The sequence below is a fragment of the Scyliorhinus torazame genome, chromosome 2 (assembly GCF_047496885.1).
Source record: "Scyliorhinus torazame isolate Kashiwa2021f chromosome 2, sScyTor2.1, whole genome shotgun sequence".
Taxonomy (NCBI): domain Eukaryota; kingdom Metazoa; phylum Chordata; class Chondrichthyes; order Carcharhiniformes; family Scyliorhinidae; genus Scyliorhinus; species Scyliorhinus torazame.
The window spans coordinates 17,430,464-17,450,544 of record NC_092708.1 but is presented as its reverse complement, the minus strand read 5'-3'; the positions used below and the strand labels follow the sequence as shown (position 1 = coordinate 17,450,544).

Sequence of the window (20,081 nt, the reverse complement as noted above, 5' to 3'; positions counted from 1 at the left end):
TCCCTAATTGCCCTAATTCAGAAGGTGGGGGTGAGCTGTCTTCTGAAAGCGTTGCAGTCCATGTGCTGTAGGTACACCCACTGTGCTGTTAGGGAGGGTGTTCCAGGATGTTGCCCCAGCGACAGTGAAGGAACGGCCGATATATTTCCCAGTCAGGGTGGTGAGTGACTTGGAGGGGAACCTCCAGGTGGTGGGGTTCCCAGGTATCTGCTGCCCTTGTCCCTTCTAGATGGTGGAGTTGCAGGTTTAGAAGGATGGGGTGCCAATCAAGCGGGGCTGCTTTGTCCTGGATGGTGTTGAGCTTCTTGAGTGTTGTTGGAGCTGCACTCATCCAGACAAGTGGAGAGTATTCCATCACACTCCTGACTTGTACCCGATCCACCATCGTAAACATTCACTCCCTCCAGCAGCGATGCGGAGAGGCGGCAGATCCACCAGGCGTACCAGCCAGTGATGCTTGCATTCCTCCAATGAATTAAAGTCGGATGTTGTCCATCAAGCCCTTGTTAGCTGCAAAGAAATATAAGTTGTTGTGAAAACGTTTCCTCTCTGTCTCCCCTCCAGAACCTCACATCAAGTTTAAGAGTCAGCTGCAGGATATCGAGGTGAATGAGAGAGAGCAGGCCGTCCTGGAGTGTGAGGTTCCAGGTGACTCCATCCCCGCAGTCTGGTACCTTGAAGACCGTAAGCTACACTCCAGCGCCAAGTACATCATTGAGCAGCAGGGGAGCCTTCGCCGCCTCACCATCAGGGACATCACCATGGACGACGATGGCATTTACCTCTGTGAGATGAATGACGGGGGCAGAAGCATCGCTGAGGTGGCGGTGAAAGGTAATTGGCTGAAAAACCTCGAGTGAGTGGAGCCTCTCCGGTATGTGTATAGACGGAGTGGGAAGGAGGCAGAACTGGGGGCATCGCCACCCACCAAGCACCTGCCAATATACCCCAACTGCTCCCTGGTACCAGCAGCCCCCACCCTCAGGATTGGCCACGCCAACTGGCCGCTCTCACGGCTGAATGGTCCACAGGAATGCTGTTTCCTTTCGAGGGTCCAGGGCAGGATGGGCAGCCAGAGCCGCCTCTCGCAGACGCACCACCTGCCAGTGTAATCTGGATCAGAGATATCAGCTCAGGTCAATGAGTCACCCTCTGTTTGGACTCGGAAGATTCAAGTCACAGTCAAGCGATTTTGCTGCACTGTCAGAGGGTCAGTACTGAGGGAGTGCAGCACTGTCAGAGGGTCAGTACTGAGGGAGTGCCGCACTGTCAGAGGGTCAGTACTGAGGGAGTGCCGCACTGTCAGTGGGTCAGTACTGAGGGAGCGCCGCACTGTCAGAGGGTCAGTACTGAGGGAGTGCCGCACTGTCAGAGGGTCAGTATGAGGGAGTGCGCACAGTCAGAGGGTCAGTACTGAGGGAGCGCCGCACTGTCAGAGGGTCAGTACTGAGGGAGTGCTGCACTGTCAGAGGGTCAGTACTGAGGGAGTGCCGCACTGTCAGAGGGTCAGTACTGAGGGAGCGCCGCACTGTCAGAGGGTCAGTACTGAGGGAGTGCCGCACTGTCAGAGGGTCAGTATGAGGGAGTGCGCACAGTCAGAGGGTCAGTACTGAGGGAGCGCCGCACTGTCAGAGGGTCAGTACTGAGGGAGTCCTGCACTGTCAGAGGGTCAGTACTGAGGGAGTGCTGCCCTGTCAGAGGGTCAGTACTGAGGGAGTGCCGCACTGTCAGAGGGTCAGTACTGAGGGAGTGCTGCACTGTCAGAGGGTCAGTACTGAGGGAGTGCTGCACTGTCAGAGGGTCAGTACTGAGGGAGCGCCGCACTGTCAGAGGGTCAGTGCTGAGGGAGTGCTGCACTGTCAGAGGGTCAGTACTGAGGGAGTGCCGCACTGTCAGAGGGTCAGTGCTGAGGGAGTGCTGCACTGTCAGAGGGTCAGTGCTGAGGGAGAGCTGCACTGTCAGAGGGTCAGTACTGAGGGAGTGCTGCACTGTCAGAGGGTCAGTACTGAGGGAGTGCCGCACTGTCAGAGGGTCAGTACTGAGGGAGTGCTGCACTGTCAGAGGGTCAGTACTGAGGGAGTGCAGCACTGTCAGAGGGTCAGTACTGAGGGAGTGCCGCACTGTCAGAGGGTCAGTACTGAGGGAGTGCCGCACTGTCAGTGGGTCAGTACTGAGGGAGCGCCGCACTGTCAGAGGGTCAGTACTGAGGGAGTGCCGCACTGTCAGAGGGTCAGTATGAGGGAGTGCGCACAGTCAGAGGGTCAGTACTGAGGGAGCGCCGCACTGTCAGAGGGTCAGTACTGAGGGAGTGCTGCACTGTCAGAGGGTCAGTACTGAGGGAGTGCCGCACTGTCAGAGGGTCAGTACTGAGGGAGCGCCGCACTGTCAGAGGGTCAGTACTGAGGGAGTGCCGCACTGTCAGAGGGTCAGTATGAGGGAGTGCGCACAGTCAGAGGGTCAGTACTGAGGGAGCGCCGCACTGTCAGAGGGTCAGTACTGAGGGAGTCCTGCACTGTCAGAGGGTCAGTACTGAGGGAGTGCTGCCCTGTCAGAGGGTCAGTACTGAGGGAGTGCCGCACTGTCAGAGGGTCAGTACTGAGGGAGTGCTGCACTGTCAGAGGGTCAGTACTGAGGGAGTGCTGCACTGTCAGAGGGTCAGTACTGAGGGAGCGCCGCACTGTCAGAGGGTCAGTGCTGAGGGAGTGCTGCACTGTCAGAGGGTCAGTACTGAGGGAGTGCCGCACTGTCAGAGGGTCAGTGCTGAGGGAGTGCTGCACTGTCAGAGGGTCAGTGCTGAGGGAGAGCTGCACTGTCAGAGGGTCAGTACTGAGGGAGTGCTGCACTGTCAGAGGGTCAGTACTGAGGGAGTGCCGCACTGTCAGAGGGTCAGTACTGAGGGAGTGCTGCACTGTAAGAGGGTCAGTACTGAGGGAGTGCCGCACTGTCAGAGGGTCAGTACTGAGGGAGTGCGCACAGTCAGAGGGTCAGTACTGAGGGAGTGCCGCACTGTCAGAGGGTCAGTACTGAGGGAGTGCTGCACTGTCAGAGGGTCAGTACGGAGGGAGTGCTGCACTGTCAGAGGGTCAGTACTGAGGGAGTGCTGCACTGTCAGAGGGTCAGTACTGAGGGAGTGATGCACTGTCAGATGGTCAGTACTGAGGGTGTGCTGCACTGCCAGAGGGTCAGTGCTGAGAGAGTGCTGCACTGTCAGAGGGTCAGTGCTGAGGGAGAGCTGCACTGTCAGAGGGTCAGTACTGAGGGAGTGCCGCACTGTCAGAGGGTCAGTACTGAAAGAGTGCGCACAGTCAGAGGGTCAGTACTGAGGGAGTGCTGCACTGTCAGAGGGTCAGTACTGAGGGAGAGCTGCACTGTCAGAGGGTCAGTACTGAGGGAGTGCTGCACTGTCAGAAGGTCAGTACTGAGGGAGTGCTGCACTGTCAGAGGGTCAGTACTGAGGGAGTGCCGCACTGTCAGAGGGTCAGTACTGAGGGAGAGCTGCACTGTCAGAGGGTCAGTACTGAGGGAGTGCTGCACTGTCAGAGGGTCAGTACTGAGGGAGTGATGCACTGTCAGAGGGTCAGTACTGAGGGTGTGCTGCACTGTCAGAGGGTCAGTACTGAGGGAGAGCTGCACTGTCAGAGGGTCAGTACTGAGGGAGTGATGCACTGTCAGAGGGTCAGTGCTGAGGGAGTGCTGCACTGTCAGAGGGTCAGTGCTGAGGGAGTGCCCCACTGTCAGAGGGTCAGTGCTGAGGGAGCGCTGCACTGTCAGAGGGTCAGTACTGGGGGAGCGCTGCACTGTCAGAGGGTCAGTACTGAGGGAGTGCTGCACTGTCAGAGAGTCAGTACTGAGGGAGTGCCGCACTGTCAGAGGGTCAGTACTGAGGGAGTGCTGCACTGTCAGAGGGTCAGTACTGAAGGAGTGCCGCACTGTCAGAGGGTCAGTACTGAGGGAGTGCTGCACTGTCAGAGGGTCAGTGCTGAGGGAGCTCTGCACTGTCAGAGGGTCAGTACTGAGGGAGAGCTGCACTGTCAGAGGGTCAGTACTGAGGGAGAGCTGCACTGTCAGAGGGTCAGTACTAAGGGAGTGCCGCACTGTCAGAGGGTCAGTACTGTGGGAGTGCTGCACTGTCAGAGGGTCAGTACTGAGGGAGAGCTGCACTGTCAGAGGGTCAGTACTGAGGGAGTACCGCACTGTCAGAGGGTCAGTACTGTGGGAGTGCTGCACTGTCAGAGGGTCAGTACTGCGGGAGTGCTGCACTGTCAGAGGGTCAGTGCTGAGGGAGTGCTGCACTGTCAGAGGGTCAGTGCTGAGGGAGTGCTGCACTGTCAGAGGGTCAGTACTGAGGGAGTGCTGCACTGTCAGAGGGTCAGTACTGAGGGAGAGCTGCACTGTCAGAGGGTCAGTACTGAGGGAGAGCTGCACTGTCAGAGGGCCAGTACTGAGGGAGTGCCGCACTGTCAGAGGGTCAGTACTGTGGGAGTGCAGCACTGTCAGAGGGTCAGTACTGAGGGAGTGCTGCACTGTCAGAGGGTCAGTACTGAGGGAGTGCTGCACTGTCAGTGGGTCAGTACTGAGGGAGTGCTGCACTGTCAGTGGGTCAGTACTGAGGGAGTGCTGAACTGTCAGTGGGTCAGTACTGAGAGAGTGCTGCACTGTCAGAGGGTCAGTACTGAGGGAGTGCTGCACTGTCAGAGGGTCAGTACTGAGGGAGTGCTGCACTGTCAGAGGGTCAGTACTGAGGGAGTGCTGCACTGTCAGAGGGTCAATGCTGAGGGTGTGCCACACTGACAGAGGGTCAGTATTGAGGGAGCGCCGCACAGTCAGAGGGTCAGTACTGTGGGAGTGCTGCACTGTCAGAGGGTCAGTGCTGAGGGAGAGCTGCACTGTCAGAGGGTCAGTACCGAGGGAGTGCCGCACTGTCAGAGGGTCAGTGCTGAGGGAGTGATGCACTGTCAGAGGGTCAGTACTGAGGGAGTGCTGCACTGTCAGAGGGTCAGTACTGAGGGAGTGCTGCACTGTCAGAGGGTCAGTGCTGAGGGAGTGCCACACTGTCAGAGGGTCAGTATTGAGGGAGCGCCGCACAGTCAGAGGGTCAGTACTGTGGGAGTGCTGCACTGTCAGAGGGTCAGTGCTGAGGGAGAGCTGCACTGTCAGAGGGTCAGTACTGAGGGAGTGCCGCACTGTCAGAGGGTCAGTACTGAGGGAGTGCTGCACTGTGAGAGGGTCAGTACTGAGGGAGTGCCGCACTGTCAGAGGGTCAGTACTGTGGGAGTGCTGCACTGTCAGAAGGTCAGTACTGTGGGAGTGTTGCACTGTCAGAGGGTCAGTACTGAGGGAGTGCTGCACTGTCAGAGGGTCAGTGCTGAGGGAGTGCTGCACTGTCAGAGGGTCAGTGCTGAGGGAGTGCTGCACTGTCAGAGGGTCAGTACTGAGGGAGTGCTGCACTGTCAGAGGGTCAGTGCTGAGGGAGTGCTGCACTGTCAGAGGGTCAGTGCTGAGGGAGTGCTGCACTGTCAGAGGGTCAGTGCTGAGGGAGTGCTGCACTCTCAGAGTTTTCGACAGCCAGCATTACTGAAGTAGATGACCCTATCACCATCACGCTGCTGTTGTGGAGATTTGCAGAAACTAATCGTCACCTGAAAGATGGTACCTCTGACATTGCAGCACTCCATGTGACTGACTGCATGTTGTGCTCGCGTCCTGGAGCGGGGTTTGAACCCACAGGTTTCTGACGTAGGGACAGGTGCGTGACCCACTGAGCCACCAGCGAGGTGAAGGAAAGGAAAGCACGTCGCAGTTGTGGATTTGTTGTAACGGCTAAAAAAAACCCTCACCCTCTCTCCTCACCCAAACCCCCCAAAGGTAAGATTGTGAAGCGGTTGCCCCGGAAACTGGACGTGGCGGAAGGGGAGAATGCAGCATTCTGCGCGGATTTGGATGAGGAGAATGTGGACGTGTCCTGGTATAAGGACGGGGAGCTGCTGAGGGAGTCGCACAAGACCATTATCAAGTCCTTCGGGAAGACACACATCCTAGTCTTTGTCAATGCCACCACGGAAGATTCTGGCATCGTCACCTTCGTGATCAGCGACTCCAAATCGTCATCACAGCTCCGAGTGAAACGTAAGTCGCCAAAGCCAATTTCCCGCGGGATCAGCGCCCGGAAGTCCCCTTGTATACTAACCTATTATGGGCCAGGGTTTATAGAACACCGAAGTATATCATAGAGTTCACCTGACCCACAACTATTTATAGATTTTGCTTATGGGGAGCACAAGGGCCCACTTTACAGGTGTGATGCAACAGAGAGCTAAAGTATGTTTAAAACAAAACAATGCTTATTATATAAATCAGTTAATGTTTTACAAACACACAGTAAACATCTTATCAACTACTAACACTGATACCCCCCCAAAAGATACAGTACTCTATAGGTAACCGTTAGTAACTTTCCTAACAACATCCAGAAGTCAAAGACCCTTTTTAACAAAGACAGTAGGTTTGCATTCCTTACAGAAACAGGTATTACTTTGAAATCATCAAGTGATCTGGAGACATTCTTTAGCATGCAGAGAGACCAAAATACACCTCCTTGGTTTGAACGCAGCTCTCCAACTGAAAACTAAACTAAAACTCGGAGCCAAAAACAGCTTCCTGCTCAAAACGAAAGTAAAAAGCAGAGCCAGAGCCCAGCTCCACCCACACGATGTCACCCACGCGGTGGCATCGACAAAGGGACTGGTTTAACACAGTGGGCTGAACAGCTGGCTTGTAAAGCAGAACAAGGCCAGCAGCGCGGGTTCAATTCCCGGACCGGCCTCCCGAACAGGCGCCGGAATGTGGCGACTAGGGGCTTTTCACAGTAACTTCATTGCGGTGTTAATGTCAGCCTACTTGTGACACGAATAAAGATTATTATTATGATCTTATTGAATGGCGGAGCGGGCTCGAGGGGCTGAATGGCCTCCTCCTGCTCCCATTCATTCGTTGGTATGTCATTGACCATGATTTTGGTCACCTGCCCTAACATCAGCTTGTGAGGTTTGATGTCAGGGTTTGTGTGACAATGCTTCTGTGCTGCACCTTGGGCTTTGTCATGACATTAAAGACGCTAAAATCGCAGCTGTTGTGTGTTTTCCGTCTTGTAGCCAGGAGGCAGGCGCCTCCGAGCGCCCCAGTCAACGCCCGGATGAACTGTGACAAGCCTAACGTTGCCTCCCTGCTGTGGGCGGCACCCCCCGACGGCCGCAGGAGCGGGGTGACGGCCTACGTGATTGAGCGGCAGGAGGAGGGCAGCGAGGAGTGGGTGCGCTGCCTGACCGCTGAGACCAGCGCGGCGGTGGAGATCCTGGGGGACAGCGTGCCCGCCGAGGCTCGCTACCGATTCCGGGTCTGCTCCGTCAACAACTACGGCAGGAGTGAGCTTGCAGAGTTTCCCGGAACGGTACATTTGGGTAAGAGGTGGGACTGTGACGCTGAGGCGGGGGGTAGGGGGGAGGGGGGGGGGTTGATCGGGGAGGGCGGGGGTGAAGGTGGTGGGGTTGGGGGTGGCGAGGAGGGATTGGTGCGGGGGGGGGGGGGGGGCTACGGAGAAACATCTGGAGCAGGACTCCACCATTCTCCAGCCCCTCCTCACTCCCCATTCCGGGGCAGAGCAGAGTAATTACCCCAGCCTGTAAAACTGCCCAGAAAGATCTCACACTCACTACCGCTCCCCTTTCCCAAAGGGGGTTTAAACCTGCTCCTAAGTCAAGATGATCTCCAGGGGTGCAGCCTCAGCGATGCCCGCAAGCAGTAAGCGACCAATCACATTGAGGTATTCCCGCCGGAATTTAAAAACATTTTTAATTTAAACTTCAGGTAATAGAATATATGATTTTGATTGGATAGAGATACAAATTAAAATATCATAAACAAGCTTAAAAAATGGGTTAAAAAAATTAAATGGGGGAAAACGGACAGATGGTGACGCAGTAGTTAGCACTGCTGCCCCACAGTGCCAAGGACCCTGTGTGGACTTTGCACTTTCTCCCCGTGTGTGCGTGGGTTTCCTCCGGGTGCTCCGGTTTCCTCCCACAGCCCAAAGATGTGCAGGTTAGGTGGATTGGCCGTGCTAAATTGCCCTTATTGTCCAAAGATGGGCAGATTCAGGTAGGCTTATGGGGATAGGGCGGAGGAGGGGACCGAGGTCGGGTGCTGTTTCGGAGGGTCGGTGCAGACTCGATGGGCCGAATGGCCTCCTTCAGCACTGCAGGGAATCTATTAAAAAAAACTCCAGTATAAAGATTAGCTTTGCAGGGCAGAGAGGGTGTTCAAAGGTAATTATGAAATCAGTACAACATTAAAAAGACAGTCATCCTGTTTAACAAGATCTAACTTTTTCCTTCCAGTGAGAGCAATGTATAAAAGTGAAAGTTTTCCTCAATTCACTGCTGAGGGATGACCATCTGGTGAACCCTCAAAGGCACATTTTATAGAGGAGCTTGGAATCATTTACAGTAACTTCAGGATATCCGTGTTATTCTGCACATGTCCGGAAATTGCTGTACATTTCAGGGGGATACTGCGGGCAAATGCTGATATTTTCACCATCGTTACCACCAGGGAGTAATCACAGGGTCCAGAGACAGTGTGTTTTAAAATTTTTTTTTAGAGTACCCAATTATTTTTTCCAACTAAGGGGCAATTTAGAACATAGAACATTACAGCGCAGTTCAGGCCCTTCGGCCCTCGATGTTGCGGCGACCTGTGAAACCACTCTAAAGCCCATCTACACTATTCCCTTATCGTCCATATGTCTGTCCAATGACCATTTGAATGTCCTTAGTGTTGGCGAATCCACTACTGTTGCAGGCAGGGCATTCCACCCCCTTACTACTCTCTGAACCGAGCTGGGACCAGTGTTCTGGCGAAAAGAGTAAATAGGGTGGTCAATAGGACTTTAAACTAAAGATTGGGGGGGAAGGGAAAGTCAGGGAACCAAGAGGTGAAGTAATCAGCGGGGAGCGTAGCTGCTTAGTCCACGTTGGGACTAACAACATAGGTAAGACTAGGAAAGAGGACCTGTTTGGGGATTATCAAACACTAGGGACTAAATTAAAGAACAGGTCCTCCAGGGTTATAATCTCTGGATTACTACCCGAGCCACGTGCCAATTGGCATAGGGTTGAGAAAATTAGGGAAGTTAACACGTGGCTAAAGGAGTGGTGTGGGAAAGAGGGATTCCATTTCATGGGACATTGGCATCAGTACTGGGGCAGGAGGGACCTGTACCGTTGGGACGGTCTTCACCTGAACCATTCAGGGACCAGTGTTCTAGCGAATAGGATAAATAGGTTGGTCACAAGGACTTTAAACTAGCAAGTTGGGGGGAAGGGAAGGGTAAAGCTATGGACAGTATAATGGTTAATGGAGAGCAAGGCAGAAGGTTACGTGACAGGTTATTATGTAGAGATATGGGTTCAAAGACAAGGAAAATTAGGAGAAAGGGTAAGAGGAAAAATAATTTGTGAAAAGTTACTGATCAAGGTGTTAGGATTCATAACAAAGGCATAAAAAACAGCAAAAGTGTACTTTATCTGAATGCTCGTAGTATACGGAATAAGGTGAATGAGTTGATGGCGCAAATCATTGTGAATGACGATGATTTAGTGGCCATTACCGAAACATGGTTAAAAGATGGTCACGACTGGGAGTTAAATATCCAAGGGTATCAGACTATACGAAAGGATAGAATGGACGGTAAGGGCGGTGGTGTAGCTTTGTTGTTTAAGGATGGCATCCGGGCAATAGTAAGGGATGATATTGGTGCTATGGAGGACAAGGTTGAATCAATTTGGGTGGAAATCAGGAATAGTAAGGCGAAAAGGTCACTGATAGGAGTAGTCTATAGGCCACCAAATAGTAACAGGATGGTAGGGCAGGCAATAAGCAAAGAAATAACGGATGCATGTAGAAATGGTACAGCGGTTATCATGGGAGATTTTAATCTGCATGTCGATTGGTTTAACCAGGTTGGTAAAGGCAGCCTTGAGGAGGAGTTTATAGAATGTGTCCGGGATAATTTCCTGGAACAGTATGTAATGGAACCTACAAGGGAACAAGCGGTCCTAGATCTGGTCCTGTGTAATGAGGCAGGATTGATTAATGATCTCATAGTTCGGGATCCTCTTGGAAGGAGCGACCACAATATGGTGGAATTTAAAATACAGTTGGAGGATGACAAGGTAAAATCAAACACTAGTGTTTTGTGCTTAAACAAAGGCGATTACAATGGGATGAGAGAAGAACTAGCTAAGGTAGACTGGGAGCAAAGACATAGAATCATAGAATCATAGAAGTTTACAGCATGGAAACAGGCCCTTCGGCCCAACCAGTCCATGCCGCCCAGTTTTTACCATTAAGCTAGTCCCAGTTGCCCGCACTTGGCCCATAACCCTCTATACCCATCTTACCCATGTAACTATCTAAATGCTTTTTGAAAGACACAATTGTACCCGCCTCTACTACTACCTCTGGCAGCCCATTCCAGACACTCACTACCCTCTGAGTGAAGAAATGGTGAAGCAGTTGAGGAACAGTGGAGAACCTTCCGAGCAATCTTTCACAGTGTTCAGGAAAGGTTCATACCGACAAAAAAGAAAGACGGTAGAAAGGGGAAAAATCGACCGTGGATATCTAAGGAGGTGAGGGAGAGTATCAAATTGAAGGAAAAAACATACAAAGTGGCAAAAATTAGTGGGAGACTAGAGGACTGGGAAGTCTTTAGGGGACAACAGAAAGCTACTAAAAAAGCTATAAAGAAGAGGAAGGTAGACTATGAAAGTAAACTTGCTCAGAACATAAAAGCAGATAGTAAAAGCTTCTACAAATATATAAGACAAAAAAGAGTGGCTAAAGTAAATATTGGTCCTTTGGAAGATGAGAAGGGAGATTTAATAATAGGAGACGGGGAAATGGCTGAGGAGCTGAACAGGTTTTTTGTGTCAGTCTTCACAGTGGAAGACACAAATAACATGCCAGTGACTGATGGAAATAAAGATATGAAAGGTGACGACCTTGAGGTGATTGTAATCACTGAGGAGGGAGTATTGGGCAAGTTAATGGGGCTAAAGGTAGACAAGTCTCCTGGCCCTGATGGGATGCATCCCAGAGTGTTAAAAGAGATGGCTAGGGAAATTGTAAATGCACTAGTGATAATTTATCAAAATTCACTAGACTCTGGGGTGGTCCCAGAGGATTGGAAAGTAGCAAACGTGACACCACTGTTTAAAAAAGGAGGTCGGCAGAAAGCGGGTAATTATAGGCCGGTAAGCTTAACTTCGGTTGTAGGGCATTAAGGAGGAAATAGAGGGGCACCTGGAGGGAAATTGTCCCATTGGGCAGACGCAGCATGGGTTCATAAAGGGTAGGTCGTGTATGACTAATTTGGTAGAATTTTTTGAGGACGTTACCAGTACAGTAGATATCGGGGAGCCAATGGATGTGGTATCTCTGGATTTCCAGAAAGCTTTTGACAAGGTGCCACACAAAAGGTTGCTGCATAAACTAAAGATGCATGGCATTGAGGGTAAAGTGGTAGCATGGGTAGAGGATTGGTTAACTAACAGAAAGCAGAGAGTGGGGATAAATGGGTGTTTCTCTGGTTGGCAACCTGTAACTAGTGGTGTCCCTCAGGGATCAGTGTTGGGCCCGCAGTTGTTCACAATTTACATAGACGATTTGGAGTTGGGGGACCAAGTGCAATGTGGCAAAGTTTGCAGATGACACTAAGATGAGTGGTAAAGCAAAAAGGGCAGAGGATACCGGAAGTCTGCAGAAGGATTTGGATAGGTTAGGTGAATGGGCTAGGGTCTGGCAGATGGAATTCAATGTTGCCAACTGTGAGGCTATCCATTTTGGGAGGAATAACAGCAGAATGGATTATTATTTAAACGGTAAGATGTTAAAACATGCCGCTGTGCAGAGGGACCTGGGTGTGCTGGTGCACGAGTCGCAAAAAGTTGGTTTTCAGGTGCAACAGGTGATTAAGAAGGCAAATGGAATTTTGTCTTTCATTGCTAGAGGGATGGAGTTCAAGACTAGGGAGGTTATGCTGCAATTGTATAAGGTGTTGGTGAGGCCACATCTGGAGTATTGTGTTCAGTTTTGGTCTCCTTACCTGAGAAAGGACATATTGGCACTGGAGGGAGTGCAGAGGAGATTCACTAGGTTGATCCCAGAGTTGAGAGGATTAGATTATGACGAGAGGTTGAGTAGACTGGGACTATACTCATTGGAGTTTAGAAGGGTACGGGGGGATCTTATTGAAAGATATAAAATTATGAAGGGAATAGATAGGATAGATGCGGGCAGGTTGTTTCCACTGGTCGGGGAAAGCAGAACTAGGGGGCATAGCCTCAAAATAAGGGGAAGTAGTTTTAGGACCGAGTTTAGGAGGAACTTCTTCACCCAAAGGGTTGTGAATCTCTGGAATTCCTTGCCCAGTGAAGCAGTTGAGGCTCCTTCTTTAAACGTTTTTAAGAAAAAGATAGATACCTTTCTAAAGAAGAAAGGGATTCGGGGATATGGTGTACGGGCCGGAGAGTGGAGCTGAGTCCACAAAGATCAGCCATGATCTCATTGAATGGCGGAGCAGGCTCGAGGGGCCAGATGACCTACTCCTGTTCCTAGTTCTTATTGTCTTTTTCCTGTGTGAATACTGACGAAAAATAGCATTTAGCATGGCCAATCCACCTACCCTGCACATCTTTTGGGTTGTGGGGGCTGAAACCCACGCAGACATGGGGAGAATGTGCAAACGCCACACGGACAGTGACCCAGGGCCGGGATTCGAACCCGGGTCCTCAGCGCCGTAGGCAGCAATGCTAACCACTGTGCCACTGTGCTGTCCTCAGAGATGGTGTTAAATAGACAGGAGCTGATACTGAGAGAGGGATACAATGGACAAGCCATCTCGAGGCCGAGGTTAACGCTCGGGGGGCACTTCTGAAGGGCAATTAGGGATGGGCAATGAATGCTGGCTCACCACGATAGCCAGGCCCAAGTTAATTTTTTTTAAAGATTCAAATCTCACCGTGGCAACTGTTGGAATTTAAAATCTGGGACAATCTCAATATAACTATCATCAACTGTTGTAATAAACCAATCTGGTTCACTAATGTCCTTTAGGGAAGGAAATCTGCCATCCTTACCCGGTCTGGCCGACTTGTGACTCCAGACCCATAGGATTATGGGCAGCACGTGGTTAGCACTGTTGCTTCACAGCTCCAGGGACCCAGGTTTGATTCCCGGCTTGGGTCACTGTCTGTGCGGAGTCTGCACGTTCTCCCCGTGTCTGCGCGGGTTTCTTCCGGGTGCTCCGGTTTCCTCCCACAAGTCCCGAAAGACGTGCTTGTTGGGTGAATTGGACATTCTGAATTCTCCTTCCGTGTACCCGAACAGGCGGCGGAATGTGGCGACGAGGGGATTTTCATAGTAACTTCATTGCAGTGTCACTGGAAGCCTACATGTAACAATAATTTTTTAAAATTCTAAATTTAGTGTACCCAATTCATTTTTTACAATTAAGGGGCAATTTAGCGCGGCCAATCCACCTACCCTGCACATCTTTGGGTTGTGGGGGCGAAACCCACGCAGACACGGGGAGAATGTGCAAACTCCACACGGACAGTGACCCAGAATCGTCCCTGGGACCTTGGCACTGGGAGGAAGCAGGGCCAACCCACTGTGCCACCTTGCTGCCCTACTTGTGACAATAATAAAGATTATTATTATGTGATTGACTCTAAATTGCCCTCCGAAATGACCGAGCGAGACACTCAGTTCAAGGGCAATTAGATATGGGCAACAAATGCCGGCCCAGCCACGACGCCCACATCCCGGGGAAGAGTAAACAAAACATGGGCTACGCGGCACCAGAAGGAGCGAGTCGTTCCCTCTTGGCTGGTGTGTGTTACATATGTACGGGAGCTGACACGGAGAAATGCACGGTGTGGGAGAGGCTGTCACGGAGATGACTATAAGTTTATGTCTCTCCCGCCAGTGCCGTCGGCGAGGATTCACACGCACCTGAGTGACATGGTTGTGCGCCAGGACGCCGATGCAGAGTTTACCATCGAGCTGTCCACCTCAGTCCTCGGAACCTGGCACATGAAGGGACAGCAGCTCCATGACGACGAAAGGTTCAAGGTTGAACAGTCGCGGTCACGTCACTCGCTGCTGATCCGAGGCGTCAAAATGGAGGAGAATGGGTCAGAGGTTACATTTGTGGCTCATGGAGTGCGGGACTCCGGCATCTTGTTTGTCAAAGGTAAGATCCGCTTTTCTCTAAAGGACTGTGGCAAGTCAGTGTGCCAGGAGACAGGAGGAGGCCATTCAGCCCCTCGAGCCTGTTACACAGGAACAGGAGGCGGCCATTCAGCCCCTCGAGCCTGTTACACAGGAACAGGAGAAGGCCCATTCAGCCCCTCCAGTCTGTTACACAGGAACAGGAGGAGGCCATTCAGCCCCTCGAGCCTGTTACACAGGAACAGGAGAAGGCCCATTCAGCCCCTCGAGCCTGTTACACAGGAACAGGAGAAGGCCCATTCAGCCCCTCGAGTCTGTTACACAGGAACAGGAGGAGGCCCACTCAGCCCCTCGAGCCAGTGACACAGGAACAGGAGGAGGCCCATTCAGCCCCTCGAGCCAGTGACACAGGAACAGGAGGAGGCCCATTCAGCCCCTCGAGCCAGTGACACAGGAACAGGAGGAGGCCCATTCAGCCCCTCGAGGCTGTTACACAGGAACAGGAGGAGGCCCATTCAGCCCCTCGAGCCAGTGACACAGGAACAGGAGGAGTCCAAACAGCCCCTTGAGACTGTCACATAGGAGTAAGTGTTTATGATTTGATCGTTTTCAAATCCCTTCACACACTTGCCCCCCTCCCTATCTCTGTAACCACCTTCGGCCCAACAACCTTCTCAGCTTTCTCCATTGCTCCAGTTCTGACCTCGTGTCCATCCCAGATTCCCATCGCTGCACTACAGGATTCCTTCCCTAACCCTCCCTGGCTTTCTACATTTCTCTGCTTCCTAAGATCCTCCATAAAACCTATCTCTGTTAGGAAGAGTTTGGTCGCTAGTCGCTAATATCTCATTATGTGGCTCGAAGACAATGTCTGTCTGGCTGAGGTTCCTGGGAGACAGAGGTTGCCGGGATAGCTTTTAGGGTGCTGTAAAAATGCCAGTCATTACTTTCAGCCCATCTAGCCTGTTCCACAATTCAATCAGAGATAATCTGCACCTTGGGCAGTGCGGTGGCACAGTGGTTAGCACTGCTGCCTACGGCACTGAGGACCCGGGTTTCAATCCCGGCTCTGGGTCACTGTCCGTGTGGAGTTTGCACATTCTCCCCGTGTCTGCGTGGGTTTCGCCCCCACAACCCAAAGATGTGCAGGGCAGGTGGATTGGCCACGCTAAATTGCCCCTTAATTGGAAAAAATAATAATTGGGTACTCTAAGTTTATATTTAAAAAAAATAGATGATCTGCACCTCAGCATTCCTCGACCTATTCCCCAAATCCCTGATTACCCTAACCTGGGAGAAGCGGGTTGGTTTCGGAGGTCCTTTCTACCTGTACAGTCCCGCCCTGACTTGGAAATATATCGCCGTTCCTTCACTGTTGCTGGGTCAAAATCCTGGAGCTCCGTCCCTAACAGCACTGTGGGTGTACCTACACCTCGTTGACTGCAGCGGCTCAGGAAGGCGGCTCACCACCGCCTTCCCGAGGGTACTTAAGGATTGGCCCATCCAGCGACTCCCACATTCCATGAAAGAATACATTTAAAAAAGGGATCTGCCAGACATTCAAAACCTGCAGATTGATCCTTGAGGATTTATTTTATCGGTTTCACTTCCACTTCTTCGTCAGGAGAATTCAAATCACATTTTGAAAATATTCTGAAACTTAAAATGCAGTGATTAGCTGCCAATGCTGATAGAGCAGTCCCAGGTTATCAGCTGCCAGATCAGCCTTCAACCAGGGAAAATCCACACACTGCCTTCATTTGGAAATATATTGGCTGTTCCTTCACTGTCACTGGGTCAAAATCCAGGAATTCCCTCCCTAACAGCACTGTGGGTGTACCTACACCACATGAACTGCAGCGATTCTCTCTATATTACCCCGTGCTATACCTGTCGTGGGAGCGTTTGATGGGGACAGTGTAGAGGCAGCTTTACTCTGTATCTAACCCCGTGCTGTACCTGTCTTGGGCGTGTTTGATGGGGACAGTGTAGAGGGAGCTTTACTCTGTATCTAACCCCGTGCTATACCTGTCGTGGGAGCGTTTGATGGGGACAGTGTAGAGGCAGCTTTACTCTGTATCTAACCCCGTGCTGTACCTGTCCTGGGAGTGTTTGATGGGGACAGTGTAGAGGGAGATTTACTCTGTATCTAACCCTGTGCTGTACCTGTCCTGGGCGTGTTTGATGGGGACAGTGTAGAGGGAGCTTTACTCTGTATCTAACCCCGTGCTGTACCTGTCCTGGGAGTGTTTGATGGGGACAGTGTAGAGGGAGCTTTACTCTGTATCTAACCCCGTTCTGTACCTGTCCTGGGAGTGTTTGATGTGGACTGTGTAGAGGGAGCTTTCCTCTGTATCTAACCCCGTGCTGTACCTGTCCTGGGCGTGTTTGATGGGGACAGTGTAGAGGGAGCTTTACTCTGTATCTAACCCCGTGCTGTACCTGTCCTGGGAGTGTTTGATGGGGACAGTGTAGAGGGAGCTTTACTCTGTATCTAACCCCGTGCTGTACCTGTCCTGGGAGTGTTTGATGGGGACAGTGTAGAGGGAGCTTTACTCTGTATCTAACCCCGTTCTGTACCTGTCCTGGGAGTATTTGATGGGGACAATGTAGAGGGAGCTTTACTCTGTATCTAACCCCGTGCTGTACCTGTCCTGGGAGTATTTGATGGGGATAATGTAGAGGGAGCTTTACTCTGTATCTAACCCCATGCTGCACCTGTCCGGGGAGTGTTTGATGGGGACAGTGTAGAGGGAGCTTTACTCTGTATCTAACCCCGTGCTGTACCTGTCCTGGGGGTGTTTGATGGGGAAGTGCAGAGGGGGCTCTCGATGTGATTATTCCAGTGCACTCCCAGTTGGCCTCCCACATTCTATCCTCCGTGGACTTGACATCACACAATATCTGCTGCCCGTGTCCTAACCCGCACTGTGTCCTGATCCCCTGTCACCCTGGGGCTCGCAGACCGACTCGGGGTCCTGGTCAACAATAATTCAGTTATAAAATTCCCCTCTGCGTTTTCACACCCCTTGCTCCCGATCTCTCCAGTCCTCTCCAGCGGCAGAACTTTTCGACATCTCCTCTAATTCCGGTCCCTTAAACATCGCCAATTTTACTAATTTTGCAATTGGCCATTGTACCAAGAGCTTCCTGGGGCCTAAACTCTGGAATTCCCTGTCTAAATCTCTCCGTCTCTCTCTCTGCTCCTCACAGGACCTCCTGTGAATCTCCCTTCATGACCCAGTTTCTGGCAGGCTGACCCAGTATCTCGCTGTACGTCCCAGTGTCTAATTTTGCTTTGTTCCTCGGGGTGTTTGTTATGAGAACAGGTGTTGTATAAATGTAAGTTGTTGTTGTTTAGCTGCCCCAGTGAGAATCACAATGAGCCCCGGAATGGACAAAGTCCAGCAGGTCGCAGCCTCAGAGTCGATCGTCCTGTGTTGCGAGTTGTCGAGGTCAGATGTCCAAGTTCGTTGGTGCAAAGACGGTGAAGTCCTCGTCCCTAGTGACCGCCTCACTATCCGGTCATCGGGCCACATTCGGAAGCTCATCGTCCAGTCTGCCCGGCCGTCAGACTCCGGTCAGTACACCTGCGATGCAGCCGATGACGTCATTGTGTTCAGCGTCAAGGTTTTAGGTAAGTTGTATTGCGAAGCTGTTTGTGGGGTTGTTGAAGGTTTGTTTTATGTAAATTTAGAGGACCCAATTTTTTCCCCCCAATTAAGGGGCGATTTAGCGTGGCCAATCCACCTACCCTATCGTGGGGGGCTGAGACCCACGCAGACACGGGGAGAATGTGCAAACTCCACACAGACAGTGACCCGGGGCCGGGATCGAACCCGGGTCCTCAGATTGTTGAAGGTTAAGAGGAGATTTAGTTTAGGTTTTCAAAACCTTGAAGGGTTCTGATAGCGGAAATAAAGAGACAATGTTTTCCCCAGGTGTGTCTGTGGCTTCCTCCAGCCCTTGGAGTGAGTGAGGGTCCATACTAGTTAACAGTTAGTAAACTTCGACAAGTAAAGTTAAATATCAGGTGGATTTCCTCAGAGGCGGTGAAACTCGACTGAATCCCTGATCCTGGGATGTCCCTGGAATATCCCTGGCAACGTGCCCAGCTGAGGATCAAGAAGGGAGAGTGTTTGCCTTCGACGTGTACAGTAAATCAACACAGCAGCGTGAGCACAGCACAGAATCACAGAATTGTTACGGGGCAGAAAGAGGCAACTCGGCCCATTGCGTCTGCACCTGCTCGCCAAATCGTAGCTCAGTGCCATTGCCGTCTTTTCCACGTACACCTGCACAGTGTATCTATTCAAATAATCATCTAACGCCCTCTTGAACGCTCCGATTGAAGCTGCCTCCACCACACTCCCAGGCCGCGCATTCCTGACCCCAACCACTCGCTGGGTGAAAAAGGTTTGTCCTCACATCACATTTGCCTCTTTTGCAAATCACTTTAAATCTGTGCCCCCTCCTTCCCGATCTTTTTCCGAGCGGGAACAGTTGCTCTCTGTCCAGCTTCCTCGTGGTTTTGAACATCTCTAACAAATCTCCTCTTGGTCTGTTTCTCTCCAAGGAGAATAGTCCCAACCTCTCCAATGTATCCTCATTACTGGAGTTTCTCATCCCTGGAACCATCCTTGTAAACCTCTCCCACGCTCTCTCCAATGCGTTCACATCCTTCCTATAGTGTGGCGCCCAGAAACTGGACACAATACTCCAGCTGAGGTCTAACTAGTGTCTTGTATAAGTTCAGCAGAACCTCCTGGCTCTTGTGCTCTCTACTCCAATTAATAAAGCCCAGGGTACTATGTGCTGGTTTAGCACAGTGGGCTAAGCAGCTAGCTTGTAAAGCAGACCAGGCCAGCAGCGGGGGTTCAATTCCCGTACCAGCCGCCCCGAACAGGCGCCGGAATGTGGCGACTAGGGGCTTTGCACAGTAACTTCATTGAAGCCTACCTGTGACAATAAGCGATTTTCATTTCATTTTTCATTTTCAACTTCTCTCTCCACCTGTCCTGTCATCTTCAATGATCAATGCACACATAGACCCAGATCCCTCTGCTCTTGCACCCCCTTAATAATTTTACCCCTTATTTTATATTCTCACTCCATGTTCTTCCTGCTGAAGTGAATCACCTCACTCTTCTCCACATTGAACCTCACCTGCCACCTATCTTCCCACTCCACCAACTTGTCTGTGTCCTTTTGAAGTTCTACGCTGTCCTCTTCGCAGATCAGAATACTTCCAAGTTTTGTGCCATCCACAAACTTTGAAATTGTCTCCTTCACATCAGGACCTTGACCATTCATATATATCAGGAAAAGCAAGTGTCCCACTACTGATCCCTGGGGAACGCCACTACGAACCTTCTTCCAGCCTGAAAAATATCCATTGATCACTACTCTGCTTCCTCTTATTCAGCCAGTTCTGTATCCATGTTGCTACTGTCCTTTTTATTACATGTGATATAACCTTTCTCAAACGTCTTTTGTGTGCAACTGTTTTGAATTCCTTCTGAAAGAACAACATATCAACAACATTCCCTCACCAACACTTTCTGTTACCTCCTCAAAAATCCCAAGCAAGTTAGTTGAACATAGGGCGCGTGGGCGGTTTTCCTTGAATGTGTGGCATTTGTTGAGGCAGTTGTCCTCGAATGTGCGGCGTTTGTTGAGGTAGTTGTCCTCGAATGTGCAGAGTTTGTTGAGGTAGTTGTCCTCGAATATGCGGCGTTTGTTGAGGCAGTTGTCCTCGAATATGCGGCGTTTGTTGAGGTAGTTGTCCT

At 51.3% G+C, this 20,081-nt stretch overlaps 1 protein-coding gene across 6 annotated transcripts in view; it reads left to right on the top strand.

Annotated features, from left to right (window-relative positions):
* LOC140386457 (obscurin-like protein 1) overlaps window positions 1-20,081 on the top strand; it is a 329,104-nt gene that overhangs the window by 13,429 nt on the left and 295,594 nt on the right. For all 6 annotated transcript variants that reach the window (XM_072468832.1, XM_072468865.1, XM_072468847.1 and 3 more), the window contains exons 3-7: window positions 565-834; window positions 5,866-6,126; window positions 7,152-7,457; window positions 14,048-14,314; window positions 17,654-17,929. In XM_072468832.1, the coding sequence (XP_072324933.1) occupies window positions 565-834; window positions 5,866-6,126; window positions 7,152-7,457; window positions 14,048-14,314; window positions 17,654-17,929 (1,380 nt within the window). The remainder of the gene's footprint in view (window positions 1-564; window positions 835-5,865; window positions 6,127-7,151; window positions 7,458-14,047; window positions 14,315-17,653; window positions 17,930-20,081) is intronic.